The sequence below is a fragment of the Salvelinus sp. IW2-2015 genome, linkage group LG8 (genome assembly GCF_002910315.2).
Source record: "Salvelinus sp. IW2-2015 linkage group LG8, ASM291031v2, whole genome shotgun sequence".
Taxonomy (NCBI): Eukaryota; Metazoa; Chordata; class Actinopteri; order Salmoniformes; family Salmonidae; genus Salvelinus; species Salvelinus sp. IW2-2015.
In genome coordinates this window covers 12556150-12583665 of record NC_036848.1, presented here as the reverse complement: position 1 = coordinate 12583665, position 27516 = coordinate 12556150, and the positions used below count along the sequence as shown (strand labels likewise).

Sequence of the window (27516 nt, the reverse complement as noted above, 5' to 3'; positions counted from 1 at the left end):
GGGTGTGGAAGTGTGCATCTTTAAATATGTTCCTGGGCGTAAACAATTGGCGTATGGGGGCAGGCAGGTAGGTCGGCGCAAGCTGTGCCTTTGTGGTAGTCTATCTATATGTGTGTAATTGGGGGTGAACGCTAATGGGTGTGGAGGAAGGGGAGGTTCCACTGCCACCACGGGCCTGCAGATGGGGTTCCCACTGGACAGACACACCCCTGCTGTCTCCGAAAACACGAAGATGAGGACGTTTTATGTACAAGCAAATATGTTGGCGGCTTGGTCTTTGACTCTCCACAGAGCTCTTCTCCACAGACCTGTTGGAGCCGTGGTAACCCACGCTCAAAGGGTCAAGAGTCAAATCTCTGACAGGATCCTGTCTTTACCTCTCAAGGAAGAGTTTGGCAGATTGTGGCCTACTAGGTGTGGATAATGTGGAAAGGGCCAGGACCTAGCCTTAGGGGACACTACCCTTAGTACCACAGATCCCATCTCAGGTTTACAACTCTTACTCAGCCATYGGAAAGAACTCTGTATCTTCCTCCTCTATGGGCCGGTGGAATTACAAGGGCTCTGTATGGCAGAATGAAATCTTCCCCCTGAGTGGAAATGAAGGATCCTGTGTATATCCACGTGATATTAAATGGTACCTGGCAGAGCCGGGGCGGTAACGCCGTGCCTAGTTCTCCTTTGCATATCAATGAGCGGTACAGCGGCCCTATGAAACAGAATAATTCATCCCTCTGTATCGCCCTGCTAATGTCACTTTCAATGGGGGAGCCGTAACCCTGCCGCACTGACCCACGCTGAAACAAAATGGAGGGGCAGAAGCCATGCCGAGCCGCTGCAGAGGTCTGCTGGACCGCCGCGGCCGCATGGAAGTAGACAGAAAAGGACGCCCACGCCGTGTTTCATAATTGCCTTCGGCCGCACATTAATACAGGCGGCTAAAAATGAGGCCGAAATTGCACTAGAGGTATCGAGTACGATATGTACAGAGTACATTTTGAGCTTCCATTATCTAAGTTGCCAATTGTCTAGAGAGGAATGGTGTCCAGTAGAAACTGGTAGGTCAGAGCCGTGTCAAACTCAGTGGGTGGGTTCATAGCTCATAGCCCCACTGCTAATGCAATAACAGCACATGTCCAGATGAATATTTCTGCCCAGCTGCAGGGCTGTATATCACCAAACACACCCTGGTTCACTGAGGTCACAGTACAAAGCACCAGGGTTGGCTAGCAGGTCTCAGGGGTTAGGGGTTAGCCTATCCCAAGGGTAACACACCTCACTCCCCACTCATCCTCAAAACTAACTCAGCCCACCTACCAGCCAACCCTGTTCAACCCCTCATCACTAAAGTGCCCCCGATGCTCCCATGCGACCCCATGCACCTCTCTGGTGGCAGCCGGGGTGCAGGGGGTGGAGGGGGCATCAGGCTAGGTCACCTGGAGCCCCTGGTACATAACAGCCAGGCTGGTTCTCTCCCAGACCCAGCCAGGAACACAGTAGGGGGGAGACAGTAATAATGCAGACGGGGAAAAACACATCCGGGGGGGGGTAGCTTCCACTTCTTCTGTATTTCATAAAAAGCTGTTCTCACATTTTGGTGCGATTCAAAGATTAACGAGAGAGGAATTTACCCCATGAGAGACAATTAGCCATAACCCAATGACCCTGCTACTACAGTTCATATACACTCAAACACAGTACGTCCTATCTCCTCGGGCCAGCTCCGCTTTCCACAACAAAGGAAGCTAAAATAAGAAAAATGTCCTGTTTGTTTTGAGACAAAAAAGTTATCCACCATTTCAAACTGTCACATTCTCCGAATACAACAGGTGTAGAACTTAGAGTGAAATGCTTACTTGCAAGCCCTTAACCAACAATGCAGAATATTTTTTTAAGTAAGAAAATATTAGGTAAAAAATGACTTTTTAAGGAAAAAAGTAACCCAATAAAATAACAATAATGAGGCTATATACATGGGATACTGGTACCAAGTCAATGTGCAGTGGTACAGGTTAGAAGAGAGAATTTAGGTAATAGGTACATGTACATGTAGATAGGGGTAAAGTGACTATGCATAGCAGCAGTGTAAAAAAGGGGTTCAATTCAAATAGTCTAGGTAGCCATTTGATTAACTGTTTAGCAGTATAATGGCTTGTGGGTAGAAGCTGTTCATTTATTATTTTTTTATTTTATTTCACCTTTATTTAACCAGGTAGGCCAATTGAGAACAAGTTCTCATTTACAACTGCGACCTGGCCAAGATAAAGCAAAGCAGTGGGACAAAACAACATAGAGTTATACATGGAGCCTTTTTAAAGAGCCTTTTGGACCTAGACTTGGTGCTCCGGTACTGCATGCCCTGCGGGAGCAGAGAGAACAGTCTATGACTAGGGTGGCTGGAGTCTTTGAACATTTTTAAGGCTTTCTTCTGACACTGTCTGGTAAAGAGGCCCTGGATGGCAGGAAGCTTAGCCCCAGTGATGTACTGGGCCGTACACACTACCCTCTGTAGTGCCTTGCGGTCGGATGCCGAGCAGTTGCCATACCAAGCGATGATGCAACCAGTCAGGTTGCACTCGATGGTGCAGCTGTAAAACTTTTTGAGGATCTGAGGACCCATGCCAAATCGTTTCATTCTCCTGAGGGGGAATAGGTGTTGTCGTGTCCTCTTCACGATTGTCTTGGTGTGATAGTTTGTTGGTGATGTGGACGCCAAGGAACTTGAAGCTCTCGACCCGCTCGGCCTCCCTTTTCCTGTAGTCCACGATCAGCTCTTTTGTCTTTCTTACGTTCAGGGAGAGGTTGTTGTCCTGGGACCACAATGCCAGTTCTCTGACCTCCTCCCTGTAGGCTGTCTCATCGTTGTCGGAGATCAGGCCTACCACCAGTGTGTTGTTGGCAAACTTAATGATGGTGTTGGAGTGCGTGGCCATGCAGTCATGGGTGAACAGGGAGTACAGGAGGGGACTAAGCACGCACCCCTGAGGGGCCCCCCGTGTTGAGGATCAGCGTGGCAGATGTTGTTGCATACGCTTACCACCTGTGGGTGGCTCATCAGGAAGTCCAGGATCCAGTTGCAGCGGGAAGTGTTTAGTCCCAGGGTCCTTAGCTCAGTGATGAGATTTGAGGGCACTGTGGTATTAAACACTGAGCTGTAGTCAACGAACAGCATTCTCACGTAGGTGTTACTTTTGTTCAAGGGAGAAAGGGCAGTGTGGTGTGCAATGGAGATTGAGTCATTTGTGGACCTGTTGGGGCGGTATGCGAATTGTAGTGGGTCAAGGGTTTCTGGGATGATGGTGTTGATGTGAGCCATGGCCAGCCTTGCTAAGCACTTCATGGCTACAAACACGAGTGCTATGGGGGGGTAGTCATTTAGGCAGGTCATGGCTCACAAGGTTTATGGTGATCTGCTTGAAACATGTAGGTATTATAGACTTGGTCCGGGAGGTTGAAAATGTTAGTGAAGACAGTTGCCAGTTGGTCTGCGCATGCTCTGAGTACGCGTCCTGGTAATCCGTCTGGCCCTGCGGCCTTGTGAATGTTGACCTGTTTAAAGGTCTTACTCACATCGACTACAGAGAGCGTGATCACACAGTCATCCGGAATCGCTGATGCTCTCATGCATGGTTCAGTGTTGCTTGCCTCAACTTTTGACCATAGCAGGTCAGAAGCTTCCCACTGGGCACAAACTGGTTGAATCAACGTTGTTTCGACGTGAGTTGTCAATGTATTGTGACGTGGAATCTACATGGAAAATACATTGGATTTGAAAAACTTGTTTTGAGGGTGAAATTTCAAACACAAGATTATGTCATCATGGTAACCAAATGTCAACATAGACAAACCTTATATTAAATATATTGAATTTGTAACTTTAAAACAACGTCAGATCTATATCCACTATCAGAAAAGGAAAACAATATGCGGGGCAGAGAATTGATATATCTACAGCTAACCTTTGGTCTCCTCTCAAGGGTTATAACCAAGCCCAGACCATTTTAGCTATGATATTTGTCACTGACTGTTACCAATGTGCTATCATGAGAATGTTGAGAGAAACTAAATAGATTCACCGTTGCTATCGAAGTCATTCCAAACGGTAGGTTTAACAGAGAAAATTAAATGTGACCCTACTTTATCACTAATACAGTATATTATCAATTATGCTATTTAGGTCTATATAGCATTTGTAAAGTCATCAACAGCTATTGTTTCAATTCAACCCATAATTCAACTAAGAATAGACAATACAATAGGCCTAGGGTTTCAAGCTCAGGTTGATTTCAAATGGAATGATATTTAGTTATATTGAATTGTGTTTGGTTGTCAACACAACCAAATATTAATATTTGAAGGAGATTTTTATTCTGCTTGGATATTTCCATCTGTGCCACTGTCTCACAACCAAAAATACAAGTTATAGAATAGAACTAAATCAAATAAAACTTCATTTAAAGTGCATATAAAGTTTGATTTTATTTAGTGCTATTCTTTAACTTAGATTGTTGGTTAAGATGAGGATGTGAATCCAACATAGACAAACTGGAATTAAAGCCAGACTAAGTCAATGGCACAGATGGAACTATCCAAGCAGAAGGTTAAATCTCCTTCAAATGTTGATATTTGGTTGCGTTGACAACCAAATAAAATACAATATCACTTTTGAAATAAAATAAATTGCCTATTAGCTTGTCGACAAGTTAACAAATTATATGTTAGATTCAAGTCTCCAACTCAACCAAACATAACATTTAAAGAATGGGATTTAGCCAGTGTCTCAGACAGAACTATCCTAACAGTAGCTACATCTCCTTTAAATGTTGATATTTGGTTGTGTTGTCAACCAAATACAATTCAATTTCACTTTTGAAATACAGTAAATAGCCTAAAGTTAAGGCTATCTTACAAACTAATGTAACATTCAACCTTAAAAAGAGTAACACATCCATGGCCACATTTTGAGGTTACTGTAACTATACATGTCTTCTTATGTAATCATCTAAAGTGTGCATGTTCAAGATAGCATGCAGAGGTTGTCGCAGGTCTGTGGAGATCTTCACATTTGCTGTAATAATCTGTGCAGAATCTCGAATGGCATTGATCAGTTGCACCATGTACTTTTAATGTAATCTCAACTGCAGTCCAGGTCATTTGGTTCTGCTATTAGATGAAGCACAGTGATAACACATTTATCTGTTGTATAAATAAACAGAATATCTGTTTTACCGTTTCAACTTTGCTGTGCTTTTAAATGGTTGAAAGCGCAGTGATAGACACCAAAATCTGACATTGTTTTTCCATTGGAAGCATAGTGATAACACATTGGAAATTCAACTCACTTTTGGCTGTATTTTTGAGTGAGTGAATATAGGTTGCAATCTCATTGATCAACGTCTCAACCAAATATTACCCAATTATCCACGTTGAAACGAGGTGGTGTGCCCAGTGTGTACATTCAAAACGTTGAGAGGATATACTCAGGAGTTTAATTCTGCAGCACAACACAACAACAATGAATGGAAGGTAGACTGGATCAGTCTATCTTCTGCTACTCTCAGCCTGATCTGTCTGCGAATGTGTTTATTTTGCTTGATAAAGACAAAGCGATGGGGTTACAACCATTGATGCAGCAAATCCAAAACCTCCTTCCCCTTGTCCGCCCAATCAACCATTGATAACGTCTCTCTTCCCTCTCTCTCTGGCCCTTCTCTAGAAACCCAGAGAGCTGGGCCCTAGCCCGACACAATGACGCCTACTCCACGGCCCCCCATAAGGCTATATGCACAAGGTTAAGGAACACAGTTACACAGATATTCAAAGTGCTTTTACCTCTGCATTTGATTTGAGAGGAAGGACTAGGGAAAAACACCAAACTGCAATCCACACTAAATAACTTAACGGGAGAATACTAAGACATTTTAGTGTGGGCTGCAGTGGTTAAACATATGCATACATAACATGTTGGGGCTGGGGACCCCCTGCTAGGGCCAGGCACGCCAAAGCCTCTCTAACAGGAATACCTCTGGGATCGCTAATGATTCATTAGCTTGTGTCATTAAGTCAGGCAAATGTCACCCTAGCTTCCTGGGGAAACTGTCACACCACGTGCACAACTCTGCAAGCACCGGGGAGCAGAGCCCCGTTAACAAGGCAAACTCTGACATCTAATGGTCAAATACTAAACTACACCTGTTTCTGCCAGCTCTCATTCAGGTAGCGCTGTAGTATGGTTACATGCAGTCCTCCCTTTTCCTACTACATAGATATTCTGCCAAATGTAAAAACTACCAGCTATATGCACTACAATGCAACAGCACGAGAGACACAGATGCACCCGCTGGACTAATCTGGTGTAAAGAGGTTCGCTACAGTTAACATGAGGAGCAGGTGACCTTTGACCTGGAAGCGCCACTCACCCAGACAGTGACATTATTACTGTCAGACTGGGACCAACAGACACATGATAGTACTATGTGGTGAGCCTGGCACTATCATAACATTAATAATACATATTACTTATACACTTAAGCAAATCTGCCTGGATTTTTTTTGTGGCTAAAGCTTAAATCAATTAATGGAATAAATAAAATCCAAATATTTTTTGTTAAATAAAGTAATGTTATATTTAAATCCAGAGCTTATACTGATTGTTCTTGAAAGTATTCTTACCAGGTCTTACCAGCTTGGTTTTGAAGCTCTGCATTTGAAGACTTATCCAGGGTCTGAGTTTAACTGCCAGTGAACCATTTGAAAAATCTACCGATATTCATGTACCTTTCTTTCCATCTATTAGCATTGGACCTGTTTCTATCTGTCTGCTCTACCCATTGCATCCCTATGTCCCTATGAGGTGAACTGCAGGCCAGTGCTGGCCATCTGGCCTGTTAAGACTGGAGTTCAACAGAGTGTGAGAAGATGGCCACTCGTTTCTAAAACATGGTGAGGGGTATGAGGAGGTAGCGAGGGAGAGGCATTAAACACAAAACTTAGAGAAGCCTAACTGGGGACATATATCCGTCCATGCCCACGCATACACACACACACCACACACCACCACACACACACACACACACACACACACACACACACACACACACACACACACACACACACACACACACACACACACACACACACACACACACACACACACACACACACACACACACACACACACACACACACACACACACAAGGCTCTATCTACACACACACCTCTCTCTCTCCTCTCTCTCTCTCACACATAAACCCCATTCTCTCTCTCTCTCTCTCTCTCACACACACACACACACACACACACACACACACACACACACACACACACACACACACACACACACACACACACACACACACACACACACACACACACACACACACACACACACCACACACAAACACACACACACACACACACACACACACACACACACACACACACACAAGGCTCTCTCTCTCCCTCTCTCTCTCTCTTGCTCTCACACACAAAACCCATTCTCTCTCTCTACACACACACACACACACACACACACACACACACACACACACACACACACACACACACACACACACACACACACACACACACACACACACACACACACACACACACCACACACACACACACACATGCCGCATGAACACACATGCACATACAAAGGCACACCTGTCAGTGCCTTTCCACTGCGTGAGCACGAGCAAAGAAGTCTGGCCCTCCCTCGGCCCCTAATCTGTTTTATATAAGAAGAGCAATTCAACCCCCCCCCCCTTTCTCATCTACAACCCTAAAATAATGGCATGAGCAATTTCACATTTTCGCAATGCATGTGGGCATGTATTGTTTCTCTCTTTCTCTCTCCCCCCTCTCTGTTTCTCTCTCTCATGCTTCTCTCTTTCCCTCTCTCGTCTCTCCCTCTTTCTCGCTCTCTCCCTCGCTCACACGTACACATAAGCTAAAAAAATGCAGGAGCCTGAATCTGACACACGTGGCTTCAGTGTGGCCACAGTCCCCGATCTGTCTTTGTGGCTCAGGGAGTTTAAAGCTCTACCATGGGTCTACAGATGCAGAGAACGGGAAATCCTCACTCTTTCTCTGTCACAAATGTGTTGCTGCTCGTAGTCTAAGAGACCTTCTGAAGTCAGGAAGCGTAAAGTGGAATGTGTGTCGTTAGTGTGCTGCTTGTGTGTGTTGGTGTTATGAAAGACAGCAGTCTACACTGAGCATAAAAAACATTAAGAACACCTGCTCTTTCCATGACAGACACTGACCAGGTGAATCCAGGAGAAAGCTATGATCCCTTATTGATGTTACTTGTTAAATCCACTTCAATCAGTGTAGATGAAGGGGAGGAGACAGGTTAAATAAGGATTTTTAATCCTTGAGACAATTGAGACATGGATTGTGTATGTGTGACATTCAGAGGGTGAATAGGTGCCAGGCGCACCAGTTTGTGTCAAGAACTGCAATGCTGCTGTGTTTTTCACCCTCAACCAGTTTCCCATTTGTATTATGATCGGTCCACCACCCAAAGGACATACAGCACAACTGTGGGAAGCATTGGAGTCCGCATGGGCCAGCATCCGTGTGGAAGACTTTCGACACCTTGTAGAGTCCATGCCCCAATGAATTGAGGCTGTTCTAAGGGCAAAGGGGGGGAGGGGCGTGCAACTCAATATTAGGAAGGTGTTCCTAATGTTTGGTACACTCAGCGTATACCCGTGTTCTTGCTAAGTCTCAATATGTGTTTCTTGTGTGTTTCTTGCTTAAGCCGGGGGGGGGGGGGGGGGGGGGGACTGCTTGTTGTGCTGGTGTGTTGGTCTGTGACGTCCATTTCCAGGGAAGTCTGTCAGATAGAAAGATTTAATTAAATAACACTTTGCTCCAGAGTGCTCCTCTCTTTGGAACCCTTCCCCACAACACTGCTTGTCTAAAATTAATTAGTTTGGGGCCTTTGGTGGCGGAGCGGGCGGATCCTCAATGGTCAATGGGAAGAATCGTCTGTCCGTGAATGGAGGCCTCCCATCTGAGAGGACACTTTATTTTTCTACACTTGAGGTTTGTTGTCTTTTGTGACCATTATCCCATTCACCATTTGCTTTCATGTAGCTGTGGCCCCAGTCAAAAACTCTTTGTGCTTGCCCCATGAATACGGCGAATGTGTCCATGGCAGGTAGCCCTTATAGCAAGTTAATCTCCCGAAAGAGTCCCATACAAGTACTTTTAAATTCTCCCTTGGCCACTGAGGGCCGTCATCAATCGGGCACTTCTGTCCTTTGTGGGCAGGGCCCACTTGCGTGAATGTGAAGCGCGGCTGTTGACAATGGCTGCCAAGTGTGGTGAAGTAATCACCTTCTGGGGAAAACACAAGTAATTACTTCTAAACTGTTTGGGCTCTGGAGACAAACACAATTGTGGTGAGCAGAAGAAGTGAATGGGTCCTTTTCAGGGGCAGTGGTGTGACGGTCGCTCTGTGAATCTCCTGATTATCTATTTGCTTATAGATACAGCTCTCTTTAGCCACAGCCCCTCACAAGCACTGTAATGTGTGTGTGTGTGTGTGTGTGTGTGTATTGGGGTCATTTAAGATTACTTAAGTACATATTTAGTTTCGAGTGATCAACATAATATTTAGCATATTTGGAGTTTCTGTAATAAACATAATTTCCAGTGTTCTATTTGTGACACTCAAAGGCTGTTTACACAGGCAGACCAATTCAGATTTTTCCCCCAGTAATTGGTCTTTTGACCAATCACATCTGATCTTTTTCAGCGCTGATCTGATTGGTCAATATACCAATTAGTGAAACAAAGGTCAAAATTGGGCTGCCGGTGTAAACGCAGCTAAGGTGTGAGTTGATGGTCACTGGACTTGAAGCTGAATGTTATGGATTATTTTCATATGAGACGCCACTGGCCCAGGTTGAGAGGAGTTCATGACGTGTCCACAATAATCAGCTTTCCAAACGTAGATCTGTCTTTGGGTGATGATCCCATTTATCGCGTATAAAAAGATACATACAGTTGAAGTCGGAAGTTTACATACACTTAGGTTGGAGTCATTAAAGCTTGTTTTTCAATCACTTCACAAATTTCTTGTTTACAAACTATCGTTTTGGCAAGTCGGTTAGGACATCTACTTTGTGCATGACACAAGTAATTTTTCCAACAATCGTTTACAGACAGATTATTTCACATATAATTCACAATATCACAAATCCAGTGGGTCAGAAGTTTACATACACTAAGTTGACTGGGCCTTTAGACAGCTTGGAAAATTCCAGAAAATAATATCATGGCTTTAGAAGCTTCTGATAAGCTAATTGACATAGTTTGAGTCAATTGGAGGTGTACCTGTGGATGTATTTCAAGGCCTACCTTCAAACTCAGTGCCTCTTTGCTTGACATCATGGGAAAATCAAAAGAAATCAGCCAAGACCTCAGAAAATAAATTGTAGACCTCCACAAGTCTGGTTCATCCTTGGGGGCAATTTCCAAACGCCTGAAGGTACCACGTTCATCTGTACAAACAATAGTACGCAAGTATAAACACCATGGGACCATGCAGCCGTCATACCGTTTAGGAAGGAGACGCGTTCTGTCTCCTAGAGATGAACGTACTTTGGTGCGAAAAGTGCAAGTCAATCCTTGAACAACAGCAAAAGACCTTGTGAAGATGCTGGAGGAAATAGGTACAAAAGTATCTATATCCACAGTAAAACGAGTCCTATATCGACATAACCTGAAAGTCCGCTCAGCAAGGAAGAAAACACTGCTCCAAAATCGCCATAAAAAAGCCAGACTACGGTTTGCAACTGCACATGGGGACAAAGATAATACTTTTTTGAGAAATGTCCTCTAGTCTGATGAAACAAACATAGAACTGTTTGGCCATAATGATCATCGTTATGTTTGGAGGAAAAAGGGGGATGTTCGCAAGCTGAAGAACACCATCCCAACCATGAAGCACGGGGGTGGCAGCATCATGTTGTGGGGGTGCTTTGCTGCAGGAGGGACTGGTGCACTTCACAAAATAGATGGCATCATGAGGGAGGAAAATTATGTGGATATATTGATGCAACAGCTCAAGACATCAGTCAGGAAGTTAAAGCTTGGTCGCAAATGGGTCTTCCAAATGGACAATGACCCCAAGCATACTTCCAAAGTTGTGGCAAAATGGCTTAAGGACAACAAAGTCAAGGTATTGGAGTGGCCATCACAAAGCCCTGACCTCAATCCTATAGAAAATTAGTGGACAGAACTGAAAAAGCATGTGCGAGCAAGGGGGCCTACAAACCTGACTCAGTTACACAGCTCTGTCAGGAGGAATGGGCCAAAATTCACCCAACTTATTGTGGGAAGCTTGTGGAAGTCTACCCGAACCATTTGACCCAAGTTAAACAATTTAAAGGCAATGCTACCAAATACTAATTTAATTTATGTAAACGTCTGACCCACTGGGAATGTGATGAAAGAAATAAAAGCTGAAATAAATCATTCTCTCTACTATTATTCTGACATTTCACATTCTTAAAATAAAGTGGTGATCCTAACTGACCTAAGACAGGGAATTTTTACTAGGATTAAATGTCAGTTATTGTGAAAAACGGAGTTTAAATGCATTTGGCTAAGGTGTATGTAAACTTACAACTTCAACTGAAGTTCCAATACAAAATATGACCATATAAAAGGTGCCGGTGGGTAATCTATAAGCATGTTCCTGTGGGAGAGTAAGAACCGTATGCCCTCTCCTCTCACGTAATAATAGATGCATTTTATATAGCGCTTTTCATTACAAACAAGAATCTCAGTCGCTTTGAACACAAAATAAACAAAAAATATTTAACCTGTGCCAGAGAGGATGAGGCGAAGCAAGACGGTCAACTCCGCCCAAAATCTGTCCGCGCAGATTAAGCAGACTTGGCCCGTTTAACACTCATAACGTTAAGCAGACCAAGTGAGGGGTTTTTGTATGGGTGCAATGAGAGTGTTGAATTTGGTCAAAATAAAAGTGAATTGCTATTTTGATAGTTGAGGCTTATTAATAGAAGTTTCATAATGCTTAGGTTGTTACAATTGTATACAAAAGATAATTGGCGAGCTAGAATGTTCCCACCTGAACTCGCCTCCTCTCTTCTGCCTTTCGCCTTTGCGGACATGTATTTCCATTGTTAGAGCAGTCAGTCGACCATCTTGTCAATATAATAGACCATCTTTTCCCGTGCTAACCCTTCCTGGGCCTTTTCTCAATAAGATATGCTCAACTCCTGCGTCCTCTCTTCTCCGTCCTCGCTCGCCTTCTTTTGAAAACAAAGGTAATTGAGGAGAGGCGGAGAGGAGAGGGTACGTGGACGAAAATGCACTTGTCTGAAATGAGACTCTCCTCCCCTCGCGTCAGGCAAATTACTTTTACAGTGGTTAATCCCAAAATAACATGTAAAGTGATAAAAACAAATAAAGTTTGTTGTGCAAGACATTTAAATAGATTATGTTTTTATGCGTGTGCATGGTTCTCTTCCAACAACAAAAAGAAGCTGATTCAAAGGGTGTGTGGCGTATTTCAAAACTCTTCCGTGAAGGACTCAGGTGGGATCCGCATGACTGTCCTCGATGAAAGGTGGCTATCTACCCGACCACGGTTTCCAGGTCACGGAGGAGACAGGACGGAGTAGAGAGGGTGGAGGACGGACTTTTTCCAACTGGAAAAAGACCCTGGTCACCTGCACTACTTATACACATGTGACCATTGACCCTTGACCCAACATATAGTGCCCTCTAGTGTACAAAACAAGTTAAAACATCCCTGGACAGACAACCTACACAACACATTAAATGACACATAAGCAAGCCAAACGGTTCCTACACAATATCTGTTGATAGTGATTGACGCCAGACTGGATGTACATGAACACACTCATTCTTCACTGTTGTTGTATTGTATTGATCGCTACATATTGGTCGCCAAACCCACTGGCTCCAGGTCATCTATAAGTCTTTGCTAGGTAAAGCCCCGCCTTATCTCAGCTCACTGGTCACCATAGCAACACCCACCTGTAGCACGCGCTCCAGCAGGTATATTTCACTGGTCATCCCCAAAGCCAACATCTCCTTTGGCCGCCTTTCCTTCCAGTTCTCTGCTGCCAATGACTGGAACAAATTGCAAAAATCACTGAAGCTGGAGACTTATATCCCCCTCACTAACTTTAAGCATCGGCTGTCAAAGCAGCTTACTGATAACTGTACCTGTACACAGCCCATCTGTAAATAGCACACCCAACTACCTCATCCCCATATTGTTATATATTTTTTGCTCTTTTGCACCCCAGTATCTCTACTTGCACATCATCATCTGCACATCTATCACTCCAGTGTTAATGCTAAATTGTAATTATTTCACCACAATGACCTATTTATTGCCTTACCGCCCTAATCTTACTACATTTGCACAAACTGTACATAGATTTTTCTATTGTGTTTTTGACTGTACATTTGCTTATCCCATGTGTAACTCTGTCTTGTTTTTGTCGCACTGCTTTAGTTTATCTTGGCCYGGTTGCAGTTGTAAATTAGAACTTGTTCTCAACTGGCCTACCTGGTTAAATAAAGGTAAAAATAAAACAATTTATAAACATTATATTGATGACATCCTGTGAACACTGTGTGATTCTGTAGCAGCTGACAACGTTTTGTTTTTACAGAACAGTTGGTGCTGTCTGATTAGGATATAAAAMGCCTGTTTCCAAGAGGCTGGTGTTTACAGAACAGTTGGTGCTGTCTGATTAGGATATAAAAGGCCTGTTTCCAAGAGGCTGGTGTTTACAGAACAGTTGGTACTGTCTGATTAGGAAATAAAGGGCCTGTCTCCAAGAGGCTGGTGTTTACTGAACAGTTGGTACTGTCTGATTAGGATATAAAGGGCCTGTCTCCAAGAGGCTGGTGTTTTCAGAATAGTTGGTGCTGTCTGATTAGGATATAAAGGCCTGTCTCCAAGAGGTTGGTGTTTACAGAACAGTTGGTACTGTCTGATTAAGGATATAAAGGGCCTGTCTCCAAGAGGCTGGTGTTTATAGAACAGTTGTACTGTCTGATTAGGATTTAAAGGGCCTGTCTCCAAAGGCTGGTGTTTACAGAACAGTTGGTGCAGTCTGATTAGGATATAAAGGGCATGTCTCCAAGAGGCTGGTGTTTACAGAACAGTTGGTGCTGTCTGATTAGGATATAAAGGGCCTGTCTCCAAGAGGCTGGTGTTTACTGAACAGTTGGTGCTGTCTGATTAGGATATAAAGGGCCTGTCTCCAAGATGCTGTTGTTACTGAACAGTTGGTGCTGTCTGATTAGGATTGAAAGGGCCTGTCTCCAAGATGCTGGTGTTTACTGAACAGTTGGTGCTGTCTGATAAGGATTTAAAGGGCCTGTCTCCAAGATGCTGGTGTTTACTGAACAGTTGGTGCTGTCTGATTAGGATATAAAGGGCCTGTCTCCCTGATGCTGGTGTTTCTGAACAGTTGTGCTGTCTGATTAGGATTTAGAGGGCTTGTCTCCAAGATGCTGTTGTTTACTGAGCAGTTGGTGCTGTCTGATTAGGATTTAAAGGGCCTGTCTCCAAGATGCTGGTGTTTACTGAACAGTTGGTGCTGTCTGTTAGGATATAAAGGGCCTGTCTCCAAGAGGCTGGTGTTTACTGAACAGTTGGTATTTCTGATTTTGATTTAAAGGGCCTGTCTCCAAGAGGTGGTGTTTACTGAACAGTTGGTGCTGTCTTATTAGGACATAAAGGGCCTGTCTCCAAGATGCTGTTGTTTACTGAACAGTTGGTGCTGTCTGATTAGGATTGAAAGGGCCTGTCTCCAAGATGCGGGTGTTTACTGAACAGTTGGGCTGTCTGATAAGGATTTAAAGGGCCTGTCTCCAAGATGCTGGTGTTTACTGAACAGTTGGTGCTGTCTGATTAGGATATAAAGGGCCGTCTCCATGATGCTGGTGTTTACTGAACAGTTGGTGCTGTCTGATTAGGATTTAGGGGCTTGTCTCCAAGATGCTGTTGTTTACTGAACAGTTGGTGCTGTCTGATTAGGATTTAAAGGGCCTGTCTCCAAGCTGGTGTTTACTGACAGTTGGTGCTGTCTGAATAGGATATAAAGGGCCTGTCTCCAAGAGGCTGGTGTTTACTGAACAGTTGGTGCTGTCTGATTAGGACATAAAAGGCCTGTCTCCAAGATGCTGTGTTTACTGAACAGTTGGTGCTGTCTGATTAGGATTTAAAGGGCCTGTCTCCAAGAGGCTGTGTTTACTGAACAGTTGGTGCTGTCTGATTAGGATTGAAAGGGCCTGTCTCCAAGATGCGGGTGGTTACTGAACAGTTGGTGCTGTCTGATAAGGATTTAAAGGGCCTGTCTCCAAGATGCTGGTGTTTACTGACAGTTGGTACTGTCTTATTAAGATAAAGGGCCTGTCTCCATGATGCTGGTGTTTACTGAACAGTTGGTGCTGTCTGATTAGGATTTAGAGGGCTTGTCTCCAAGATGCTGTTGTTTACTGAACAGTTGGTGCTGTCTGATTAGGATTTAAAGGGCCTGTCTCCAAGATGCTGGTGTTTACTGAACAGTTGGTGCTGTCTGATTAGGATATAAAGGGCCTGTCTCCAAGAGGCTGGTGTTTACTGAACAGTTGGTGCTGTCTGATTTGGATTAAAGGGCCTGTCTCTAAGAGTTGGTGTTCACAGAACAGTTCGTACTGTCTGATTAGGATTTAAAGGCCTGTCTCCAAGAGGCTGGTGTTTACTGAACAGTTGGTGCTGTCTGATTAGGATATAAAAGGGCCTGTCTCCAAGAGGTGGTGTTTACTGAACAGTTGGTGCTGCCTATTAGGATATAAAGGGCCTGTCTCCAAGAGGTTGGTGTTTACTGAACAGTTGGTACTGTCTTATTAGGATATAAAGGGCCTGTCTCCAAGATGCTGTTGTTTACTGAACAGTTGGTTCTGTCTGATTAGGATTTAAAGGGCTGTCTCCAAGATGCTGTTGTTTACTGAACAGTTGGTGCTGTCTGATTAGGATTGAAAGGGCCTGTCTCCAAGATGCGGTGTTTACTGAACAGTTGGTGCGTCTGATAAGGATTTAAAGGGCCTGTCTCCAAGATGCCGGTGTTTACTGAACAGTTGGTGCTGTCTGATTATGATATAAAGGGCCTGTCTCCAAGATGCTGGTGTTTACTGAACAGTTGGTGCTGTCTGATTAGGATTTAGAAGGCTTGTCTCCAAGATGCTGTTGTTTACTGAACAGTTGGTGCTGTCTGATTAGGATATAAAGGGCCTGTCTCCAAGATCCTGGTATTTACTGAACAGTTTGGTGCTGTCTGATTAGGACATAAAGGGCCTGTCTCCAAGATGCTGTTGTTTACTGAACAGTTGTGCTGTCTGATTAGGATTTAAAGGGCCTGTCTCCAAGAGGTTGGTGTTACAGAACAGTTCGTACTGTCTGATTAGGATTTAAAGGGCCTGTCTCCAAGAGGCTGGTGTTTACAGAACAGTTGGTGCTGCCTGATTAGGATTTAAAGGGCCTGTCTCCAAGAGGCTGGTGTTTACAGAACAGTTGGTGCTGTCTGATTAGGATATAAAGGGCCTGTCTCCAAGATGCTGGTGTTTACAGAACAGTTGGTGCTGTCTGATTAGGATATAAAGGACTGTCTCCAAGATGCTGGTGTTTACTGAACAGTTGGTGCTGTCTGATTAGGATTTAAAGGGGCTGTCTCCAAGAGGTTGGTGTTTACTGAACAGTTGATTAGGATTTAAAGGAGTGCTCAGAAAGGACCAGTAAGATTTGTAATAAACTGGATGGATGTTTGTTTGACTTTACCAACGACTGCTCTCCTTTTTGTTCACCTGGAAATTCCTTACAGTATGTGTGTGTGTGTGTGTGTGTGTGTGTGTGTGTGTGTGTGTGTGTGTGTGTGTGTGTGTGTGGTGTGTGTGTGTGTGTGTGTTGTGTGTGTGTGTGTGTGTGTGTGTGGTGTGTGTTGGTGTGTGTGTCTGACCACCGACAAAACAGAAGTTAATGGAATCTTCCAAGATGAATAAAGCACCTTTGCACTTTGCCTACCTTAAAATGTATATGAAAGGACTTTACCTACCTTAAAATGGATGGGAGGGGATTACCTACCTTAACATGTATGGGAAAGGACTTTACCTACCTTTAAATGGATGGGAGGGGACTTTACCTGCCTTAAAATGTGAGAGGAACTTTACCTACCTTAAAATGGATGGGAGGGGACTCTACCTACCTTAAAATGGATGGGAAGGAACTTTACCTACCTTAAAATGGATGGGGAGGGGACTCTACCTACCTTAAAATGGATGGGAAGAGACTTACCTGCCTTAACATGTATGGGAAGGGACTTACCTACCTTAAAAATGGATGGGAGGGGACTTTACTTACCTTAAAATGGATGGGAGGGGACTTTGCCTCCCTTAACATGTATGGGAAGGGACTTACCTGCCTTAAAATGGATGGGAGGGGACTTTACCTACCTTAACATGTATGGGAAGGGACTTTACCTACCTTAAAATGGATGGGAAGGGGACTTTACCTACCTTAAAATGGATGGGAAGGGACTTTACCTACCTTAAAATGGATGGGAGGGGACTTTACCTACCTTAAAATGGATGGGAAGGGACTTTACCTACCTTAACATGTATGGGAAGGGACTTGGTTGTAACTTTTTCGTACCATACTTTTTAATTTGCTGTTTGGCTTAGTTACAAGAGCAGTGAGTCTGAATTGCTTTTCGTAATTATATTTTATATTTCTAGTTGTCCTAATGAATTGTCAATGTAAGATGTAACTTTGCATATATGTTATATGCATGTACATCAAAGAGCTCTCTAAGCTATATGTATACTAGATATCATTCTTAATATGCCTAATACATTTATGATGAGACAGCGCAGCGTTAGATTTGACCCAATTGTTGAGTACGGTCATGTAGTTTGATGTATTAAGCATGTGGATTGGCAACATGAAGAGAATGCTAATCATGATGATATGGATATCAATGGTTTAGAAACAGAATGATGTGTGGGCTGAGGTGTTGTGTAACATTGTCACACACTTCACTACTATTATATAGTTTAGTGCTAAGTTAATATTCATGGTTATATGAAATCTTTAGATTTTGGTAATTATTTGCATTAATCCACTGAATTAAGACGAATGTAGTGATGTATGGTGAAACAATTACTATAACTTTGAATCAGTGAGGCCCCTCCAAGCCCCCCCAACTCGAGGTATTGATGTGTTGAAGGTACCGAACTGTCTGTTTAAACAGTTGGCACACAGTTTGGACACTCATCGGTACAACACAAGACATGCAACCAGAGGTCTCTTCACAGTCCCCAGGTCCAGAACAGAGGCTGGAAAACACATGTATTAATTAGAGCCATGACTAAATGGAACTCTTTGTGGACCCCAGGTAACACAAGCTAGCAATAAAACCAGATTTTAAAACACTGATAAAAGAACACCTTACTGCACAAAGGGGACTGTGAAGAGACACAGCCATTTTATATATCTTGTATTGGAATTTGCAGTGTATTATGTATTATAAACTGGGTGGTTCGAGCCCTGAATGCTGATTGGCTGACAGCCGTGGTACATCTGACCGTATACCACGGGTATGACAAAACATGTATTTTTACTGCTCTAATTACATTGGTAACCAGTTTATAATAGCAATAAGACACCTCTGGGGTTTGTGGTATATTGCCACGGCTAAGGGCTGTGGCCAGGCACTCCGCGTTGCATCGCGCTTATCAATAGTCCTTAGCCGTGGTATATTGGCCATATACCATACCCACTCGGGCCTTATTGCTTAATTAGACAAATATATTGTGTGTATATACTGATATGTAGGCTATGTGTGACGTTTTAAATGTATGTAGTTCAGTCCTTGACTAATAATGTTCTGTACTATGTATTATGTCATGTTTCATGTGGACACCAGGAAGAGTAGCTGATGCTTTTGCAGCGGCTAATTGGGATCCTAATAAATACCAAAAACTGATGAAATGTATCAATCTCAGCACTAGATGGCGGTATAAACCCACTCTGTTATGACGGTTCAAAACCAGTAGTATCACTAAATGAATGGTGACCTCAAAACCTGTTCCTTCTTTCCAACTGTAATAAGAGATTTCCTCACATACTACCCACTCACATGGTTGTAATGTTTGACAAGTCATTACTACACAGAACCTTTGATGACTCAGTCTTCATCTGACAGGGGGGATGGGCTCTGTGACCAAACAGAGTCCTTGATCCACTCCACACATACAGGAGAGGTGGATACATGTTTTATTCACGCACCTATTTGTTCTTTACACCACCAAATGCAGTAGCAGCTGAGCCTGGTCTGAAGTATCATGAGTGCCCAACCCACAATGCAGTCCCGCTCCCTAATACAGCTCTACCTCATCAGACCGGTTCACATGACATCTTGATTTGATGGCTGATCAATGGGAACATTAGTTCTTCAGATCAACAGTATGCATGTTGGGGAATAAATATATGATTCATCTCCTCTCACTYTGGTTCCCTCTTCAAGGTTATTTTGCAATACTGTGACTTTCTCCTTTGAACCGCTTCCTCACTGCCAAAGGTTATAATGAGCACTAGTTAACAGCCTGTGTGTGAGAGAGAAATAATCTTAGGGGCCCCACAACTGAGTAGGGGTTGGGGGGCTCCAGGGAGAAGGGGGCCCTTCCTACCTAGTGTGTGTCTGGCTCCTGAGGGTGTCCCTGACAGCCACAGGACCAGGGTGTAATCCCACAGGCCACTGCAGGCTGGAGGCCCCGCAGGGCTCCCTTGAAACCAGGGGCCATGAGGAGGAAGAAGAGAAACTTCTTCCTATGGCCACCAGCATTTAATATGCAGTCAAATCGAACAGGGYGTGCTTACTCAGCACTTCAAAGGACTTTTTGACACCTTAGATTCTGCAGACTGGTAACAAGAGCGCTCGTTAGTTACAGATGTGGAGTAGGATGTTGCTGAGGAGGCTACAGTTTAATTGGATTGGGCAGAGGATCTTAGCAGCTTTTGTTTCTCCGCGCTATCAACTGCGAAGACTTTCAGATGATAATGTAATTAACACATTCAACCTAGGATTGTTTCAAGTCAACACAAACCTATTTCTGTTTCTGCAAGTCAATTGGTCAATTTATGAATTATTCCATATGTTTTTCCATAAAGTACCAGTCYAAYGTTTGGACACCTACTCATTTCAAGGATTTTTCTTTATTTTTACTATTTTCTACATTGTAGAATAATAGTGAAGACGCCAAAACTATGAAATAACACATATGGAGTCATGTAGTAACCAAAACATGTTAAACAAATCAAGATATATATACATTTGAGATTCTTCAAAGTAGCCACCCTTTGCCTTGACAGCTTTGCACACTCTTGCGCTTTCTCTCAACAAGCTTCATGAGAATTCATTTCACTTAACAGGTGTGCCTTGTTAAAAGTTCATTTGTGGAATTTATTTTCTTCTTAATGTGTTTGAGCCAATCATTGTGTTGTGACAAGGTAGGGGTGGTATACAGAAGATAGCCCTATTTGGTAAAAGACCAAGTCCAAATTATGGCAAGAACAGCTCAAATGAGCAAAGAGAAACGACAGTCCAGCATTACTTTAAGACATGAAGGTCAGTCAATACGGAACATTTCAAGAACTTTGAAAGTTTCTTCAAGTGTAGTCGCAAAAACCATCAAGCACTATGATGAAACTGGTTCTCATGAGGAACGCCACAGGAAAGGAAGACCCAGAGTTACCTCTGCTGTAGAGGATAAGCTCATTAGAGTTACCAGCTTCAGAAATTGCAGCCCAAATAAATGCTTCACAGAGTTCAAGTAACAGACACATCTCAATATCAACTGTTCAGAGGAGACTGCTTGAATCAGGCCTTCATGGTCGAATTGCTGCAAAGAAACCACTACTAAAGGACGGACACCAATAATAATAATAAGAGACTTGCTTGGGCCATCGAAACATGAGCAATGGACATTAGACCGGTGGAAATCTGTCCTTTGGTCTGATGAGTCCAAATCTGAGATTTTTGGTTCCAACCGCCGTGTCTTTGTGAGACGCAGAGTAGGTGAATGGATTATCTCTGCATGTGTGGTTCCCACCGTGAATCATGGAGGAGGTGGTGTGGTTGTGTGGGGGTGCTTTGCTGGTGACACTGTCTGTGACTTATTTAGAATTCAAGGCACACTTAACCAGCATGGCTACCACAGCATTCTACAGCGATACGCCATCCCATCTGGTTTGTGCTTAGTGGGACTATCATTTGGTTTTCAACAGGACAATGACCCAAAACAAACCTCCAGACTGTGTAAGAGATATTTGACCAAGAAGGAGAGTGATGGAGTGATGCATCAGATGACCTGGTCTCCACAATCACCCAATTGATATGGTTTGGGATGAGTTGAACCGCAGGGTGAAGGAAAAGCAGCCAACAAGTGCTCAGCATACAGTGGGGCAAAAAAGTATTTAGTCAGCCACCAATTGTGCAAGTTCTCCCACTTAAAAAGATGAGAGAGGCCTGTAATTTTCATCATAGGTACACTTCAACTATGACAGACAAAATGAGAAGAAGAGAAGAAAAAAAATCCAGAAAATCACATTGTAGGATTTTTAATGAATTTATTWGCAAATTATGGTGGAAAATAAGTATTTGGTCAATAACAAAAGTTTATCTCAATACTTTGTTATATACCCTTTGTTGGCAATGAGAGGTCAAACGTTTTCTGTAAGTCTTCACATTTATGAATGAGTAGGTGTCCAAACTTTTGACTGGTACTGTATTTCCTGATCACATGACCTGACCAAGAAACACARCCAGACCCTATAACCTGGACAGATCAGGTAAACCTCTTGGCCTTATATAACATAGATGAAGAGAGGTCACTAGGTTGTGTCCTGCCCCCTCCTAGCCTGTTGTTACACCATCTCCTGACATTCTATGTTGTTTACATCCCAGACCTTAAGATCCCCACTTAATTAAACCGTCTGATTGGATTATTCAAACACTTAGACCATTGAGATTATTGGAGATTCAATACAACAAACTGGGATAGTACACATGCAACTAGCTACAGTGCATTCGGAAAGTATTCAGACCCCTTGACTTTTTCCACATTTTGTTACATTACAGCCTTATTCTAAAATTGATTAAATTGTCCCAACCCCGATCATTAATCTATACACAATACCCCATAATGACAAAGCAAAATCAGATTTTTTGAAATTTCTGCTAATATATAAATACATTCAAAAAAATGAAATATCCCATTTACATAAGTACGCAGTACTTTGAAGCACATTTGGCAGCAATTACAGCCTTGAGTCTTCTTGGGTATCAGGCTACAAGCTTGGCACACCTGCATTTGGGAGTTCCTCCCATTCTTCTCTGCAGATCCTGTCAAGCTCTGTCAGGTTGGATGGGGAGCGTCACTGCATAGCTATTTTCAGGTCTTTCCAGGACAAAGGCCCTAAACACACAGCCAAAAATATGTGTGTTGGGTCATTGTCCTGTAAAAAAACAAATGATATTCCCACTAAGCGCAAACCAGATGGGATGGCATATCGAACCCGATGTTCGATCAGGTTCAAGTTCGGGTTCTGGCTGGGCCACTCAAGGACATTCAGAGACTTGTCCCGAAGCCACTCCTGCGTTGTCTTGGCTGTGTACTTAAGGTCGCTGAGATCCTGAGCGCTCTGGAGCAGGTTTTCATCAAGGGTCTCTCTGTACTTTGCTCCGTTCATCTTTCCTCGATCCTGACTAGTCTCCCAGTCCCTGCCACTGAAAAACATCCCCACAGCATGATGCTGCCACCACCATGCTTCACTGTAGGGATGGTGCCAGGTTTCCTRCAGATGTTACGCTAGTCATTCAGGCCAAAGAGTTCAATCTTGGTTTCYTCAGATGAGGGAATCTTGTTTCTCATGGTCTGAGAGTCCTTTAGGTGCTCCAAGCGGGCTGTCGTGCTTTTTACTGAGGAGAGCTTCTGTCTGGCCTGATTGGCGGAGTGCTGGTTGTGGAGAAGGAGATGGAGAAGGAACTCTGAAACTCTGTCAGAGTGACCATCGGGTTCTTCGTCACCACCAAAACATTTCTAAAAACCTGTTWRCGCTTTGTCATTATGGGGTATTGTGTGTAGATTAATTCCTCATCAATTTAATGTAGTCAATTTTAGAAGAAGGCTGTAACATAACAAAATGTGTAAAAAAGGAAGGGGTCTGAATACTTTCCCGAATGCATTGTAWATAGCTTTAGAATTTTACTATCAAATTTGACAATGATTCAACATAGATGCAAGGTTTATGAACTGAAATGCAAAACAACAATTGAGCATCAATCCATTATTTTCAATATAAAATTCTGGCCACAAAAAGAATGCTGAATACGTGGGGCATTGAATAGTCAGCCCTGTGCAGACTCTGCCACGAGGAAACGGAATCGATAGATCTCTTTTGGTGATGTCCTTCCGTGGCACGTTTATGGAGTCAGGTCCAGGAGCGGTTGTTAAGTTATGTCTGTGTTCTGTTGGACCTACAAAGAGTACTGTTAGAAGATCTGAAAAACCACCATCAATCAATGAGAAAATATGATTATACCGTTAGGTAAAGCATTTATTTTAAGGGCAATCTCTGTAGAAATGGTACAAATAGAGAGGTTCACGACCCTCATAAGACATCACAGTAAAATAGAAGGATGTATTACAAAAGGAAATAGTTAAATGGTAGTGTACCGGGAAAGATGGACATCTGAGGGTACTTAGCAGTAGAAGAAGTGTTGTTTTCCGTTAGGTTGCTCCAATCAGGGGAGGGGTGGTAGGGTTGGGAAATAAAAAAAATAKAAAAAAGTGGGAGATTAGAAATTATGCAAACAATTAGTTTGATAGATTTTGCGTTCTATCTGCAATATTGAAGCTGATCTATGCAAGATGCACCTGTGGATATTCCAGAGGGGTGCAGGTTTAGTAGCCCTTTATTCCAGAAAGTTATTTTCGTTTAATTAAATTACTTTCGTAATTTTTGGTCACAGGAAATTTACATTTCGAGTATAACGCTCAATGAAACACTGAACTACAACACCGGGGGAAAAAACTGTTTGATACGTTGATCTAAATCAGGATTGCATTATGAATGTTGGTGCTCTTGGGGGGGGGGGGGTCTTGTAGCATTCAAATATAGCCCACAGTGTAACCAAAAGTCTTTGCATTTTGAACAAAGAGAAAAATTGGCTAATAAATGTTGCTGATTGCAGATGAGCAGCTCTCACAGCGCAGGTGTCGTCCGTTTTATGACAAACCAGTATTTCATAGTCCGTTACATAAGGAATGCTTGATTTGTCATGAAAATAAACGGTAAAGGGCAGTGGAGATTATTCTTGTCCAAATAATCTGCCCCACTGAGTGATGACAAGAAGCGTATGCCGCTTGAGCCGTGGGGGGGGCGGGGGGGCTGCTGCCATTGACGATACAGCCTTGCCTAAAATGGGAGCGCGGCGAAGCGATGACAATCGAACGGTATCAATGTGGGAACCAGCGCTCTGGTGCTGAGGAGAACGGAGCATCATCCCCGACCAAAACACCGCAGCCTTCAGCATCTCGACCGAACCCGCCCCCAAACAAAGGAAAGATGGCCATTTCAAGGTAAAACGTTTATTCTCATTGATACATTTGTTGCTGTTTTGGCAACAGTGAAGAGTAGATTGTACAAAATGCATTGATTGGGAGCATCAGTGAGCAAGGATGAACTATGGCATTTTGGAAGGGGTTGTTTGAATCCTTTTCCTTCTCAATTTCAAGTCGCCTATGTAAAATACTGTATGTTTATTTGCAATGGAAGTGGGGTATCAAGGAATAATACTGTCGTTAATTTTGTGAGAATGTGTTTGGCGATTGGGGTTCAAATTTGCACAGTTTTCTGTTGATAGATAATGAAATGCACAGACACTCGTGCTCTCTTAACTGGTCTAATGCAGCTGTTACAGAGAGACATTGCCATAGGTATACCATGTATGCAATGGTTTTGCAGCTACAGTGGGGTCTGAAATGATTGAAACACTTGATAAAGATGAGCAATAAGGAATGTATAAAATAAATTATTCAAATACTTAGCTATATTGTATGCTCCAAAAAATTGGGAAATTATATTATTTTATACTATAAGTCGTAGTAAAAAAAATATTTTAAAAAATGTAAATGAATGAATTCATAGTGAAATTAATCAGCCTCAACAATGTAGTCCTCTAGAATTAGAGAGTACATGCTTTTTGAAAGCAGACAAACCACCGTTCAAGCTTGTGCTTTTGTCTTCTCTCATCCTCTCCTTCAAGAAGAAAACCGACTGACAGAAAAAAGGACCTGTGAGACATCGGGTGGAAACGGTGAAGGCTGTGAGAGCTACAGTCACGCATGCTGTCTCCCCCACCCTGCCAACTCCAGCATGTCCACCTCTGAGGCGCCTGGTGTGAGCAGTAACTCCAGCACCGTGCCTTGGGACCCTGGTTCCTCTGGTCCTCCTGGCCCCACAGACTGGCCGTCGGTGGCCAACAGCGTGGTGAAGATGGTGCTGATCTCAGCCATCGTGTGTGTGTCTCTGTTTGGTAATGTGGTGGTGTTGTTAGTGTTCCAGAGGAAGCCTCAGCTCCTCCACGTGGCCAACCGCTTCGTGCTCAACCTCCTCCTGGCAGACCTGCTCCAGACCGTGCTGGTCATGCCCTTCGCCATCGCTGCCACCGTGCCTGGTGTGTGGCCCCTGGATGCCCGCTTCTGCCAGGCCCTGATAGTGCTCATGCACCTGTTTGCCTTCGCCGGGGTGAACACCATCATCGTGGTGTCGGTGGACCGTTATCTGGCCATCATCCACCCGCTGTCCTACCCCACCCGCATGACCCCTCATCTGGGCACCAACCTCATTGCCTGCACCTGGGTGTTGAGTCTGCTCCAGAGCACGCCGCCCCTCTACGGCTGGGGGGCCATAGACTTTGACCGCAGGCATAACGTGTGTTCTGTGGTGTGGTCCTCCAGCCTGTCCTACTCAGTCCTGGTTGCCACCTGCTCCTTCTGGCTGCCGGTGCTCATCATGCTGGGCTGTTACTGGATGGTATTCAGGGCAGCTAGGAGGCAGAACGCCCTTGTGCACCCCATCCAGACCCAGTCTAAGTCCCATCCCAACCTGCCTCCGGATACCCAGGCCCCCTGCCCCGGCAGCCCCCAGCGCCCACCCCAACAGGCACCCCCACCCCTGGACTCCTTCTCAGCCGGGGGGTACCCCATCCGGGGCAGGCACAGACGTTTCCACTACCACTGCAAGGCAGCCCGGGTGGTGTTCGTCATCATGGCCTCGTACATCCTGAGCATGGGACCTTACAGTGTTCTCAACACGGTCTCCATTCGCTCCAGTGCTGCTGTGCCTCCATGGCTGGCCTCCCTAGCCCTGGTGCTCTTCTTCTTCCAGTGCTGCCTCCACCCCTACATCTACGGCTACATGCACCGCAGCGTGAGGAAGGAGTTCCTGGCCCTGCTGTGTGGTCCGCTCTGCAGGCAGGGCCGTCCCTGCCACAACTCCGCCCAGGACAGCTGCTTCACCGTGACCGACGGACGCTCCACGCACCCCAACCTGCCCAGTCTGGCCGCCCGCGTCTGCCCCCTCCGCACCTGGGAGGAGGGCACCACCACAGAGGCTACCTCCTCCTCCCCCACCATGGATAGGAGGTCCAGGGACACCCGCAAAGAGACCACCAGCCTGAGCTCTGAGAGAGAGCTGACTGTCCACACCACTACCAAGTAGAACAGTCTACAGAGAAACAGCCTGGGAGATGGGTTGACTTGTCTCTCATGTGGCTGTTTTCACCTCCAACGAAGACATCATGGTTATTCAGCATGGTTAAACTTGAGCAGATCTGCCTTCTAGTCTACAGGGTTATCCATTCTGACATTGTCTGTTTGTTGTGATTCGGGGTTGTTMTATTTTTGATGGCTAGATTGACCTAGTAATGCTTACTTGTCATAGACATGGTTCCAGGAAAATAATTGCAACCTGAGTTGCAGTATTTTCCTTGAAAAGCCATTGTTGGTTCTCCTATTGTTAGGTCATGGTTGACGCGGCATTGAAAAACGCGTACCTACTGTTATGTCTACGAGAGCACTAGACAGGGTCACCAAAGTGTATTTATTGCTCATTTTGTGCATTCAAACTTATGTTTTTATATAACATTAGCCATTGAGAAATATAAAGGGAAGGGGGAGTGTTTCTAGAGGGAATCTGTCAAATTGCCACGAAATAGATCACATTTCATATCAACTTGAAATAACATGCCACAAATGTATTTGATTTGAGTGTTGCAAATGTTGCTACAGGACACAATTTCCCCTTGGTGACAGCTTCTGTTTATCTTCTGTGGAGAGCATGATTATAATGTATTAACCATTACCACTCACCCTCCCCATAG

General features: G+C 44.0%; 1 protein-coding gene across 1 annotated transcript; it reads left to right on the top strand.

The window, feature by feature from the left end:
* The first annotated feature begins 24582 nt into the window (after positions 1-24582).
* On the top strand, positions 24583-26855 carry LOC111967434 (probable G-protein coupled receptor 101). Its single transcript, XM_023992453.2, has 2 exons — positions 24583-24712; positions 25402-26855. Exon 2 carries the CDS (start codon positions 25509-25511, stop codon positions 26853-26855), a length of 1347 nt encoding a protein of 448 aa, XP_023848221.1. The 5' UTR covers positions 24583-24712; positions 25402-25508.
* Positions 26856-27516: the final 661 nt, after the last annotated feature.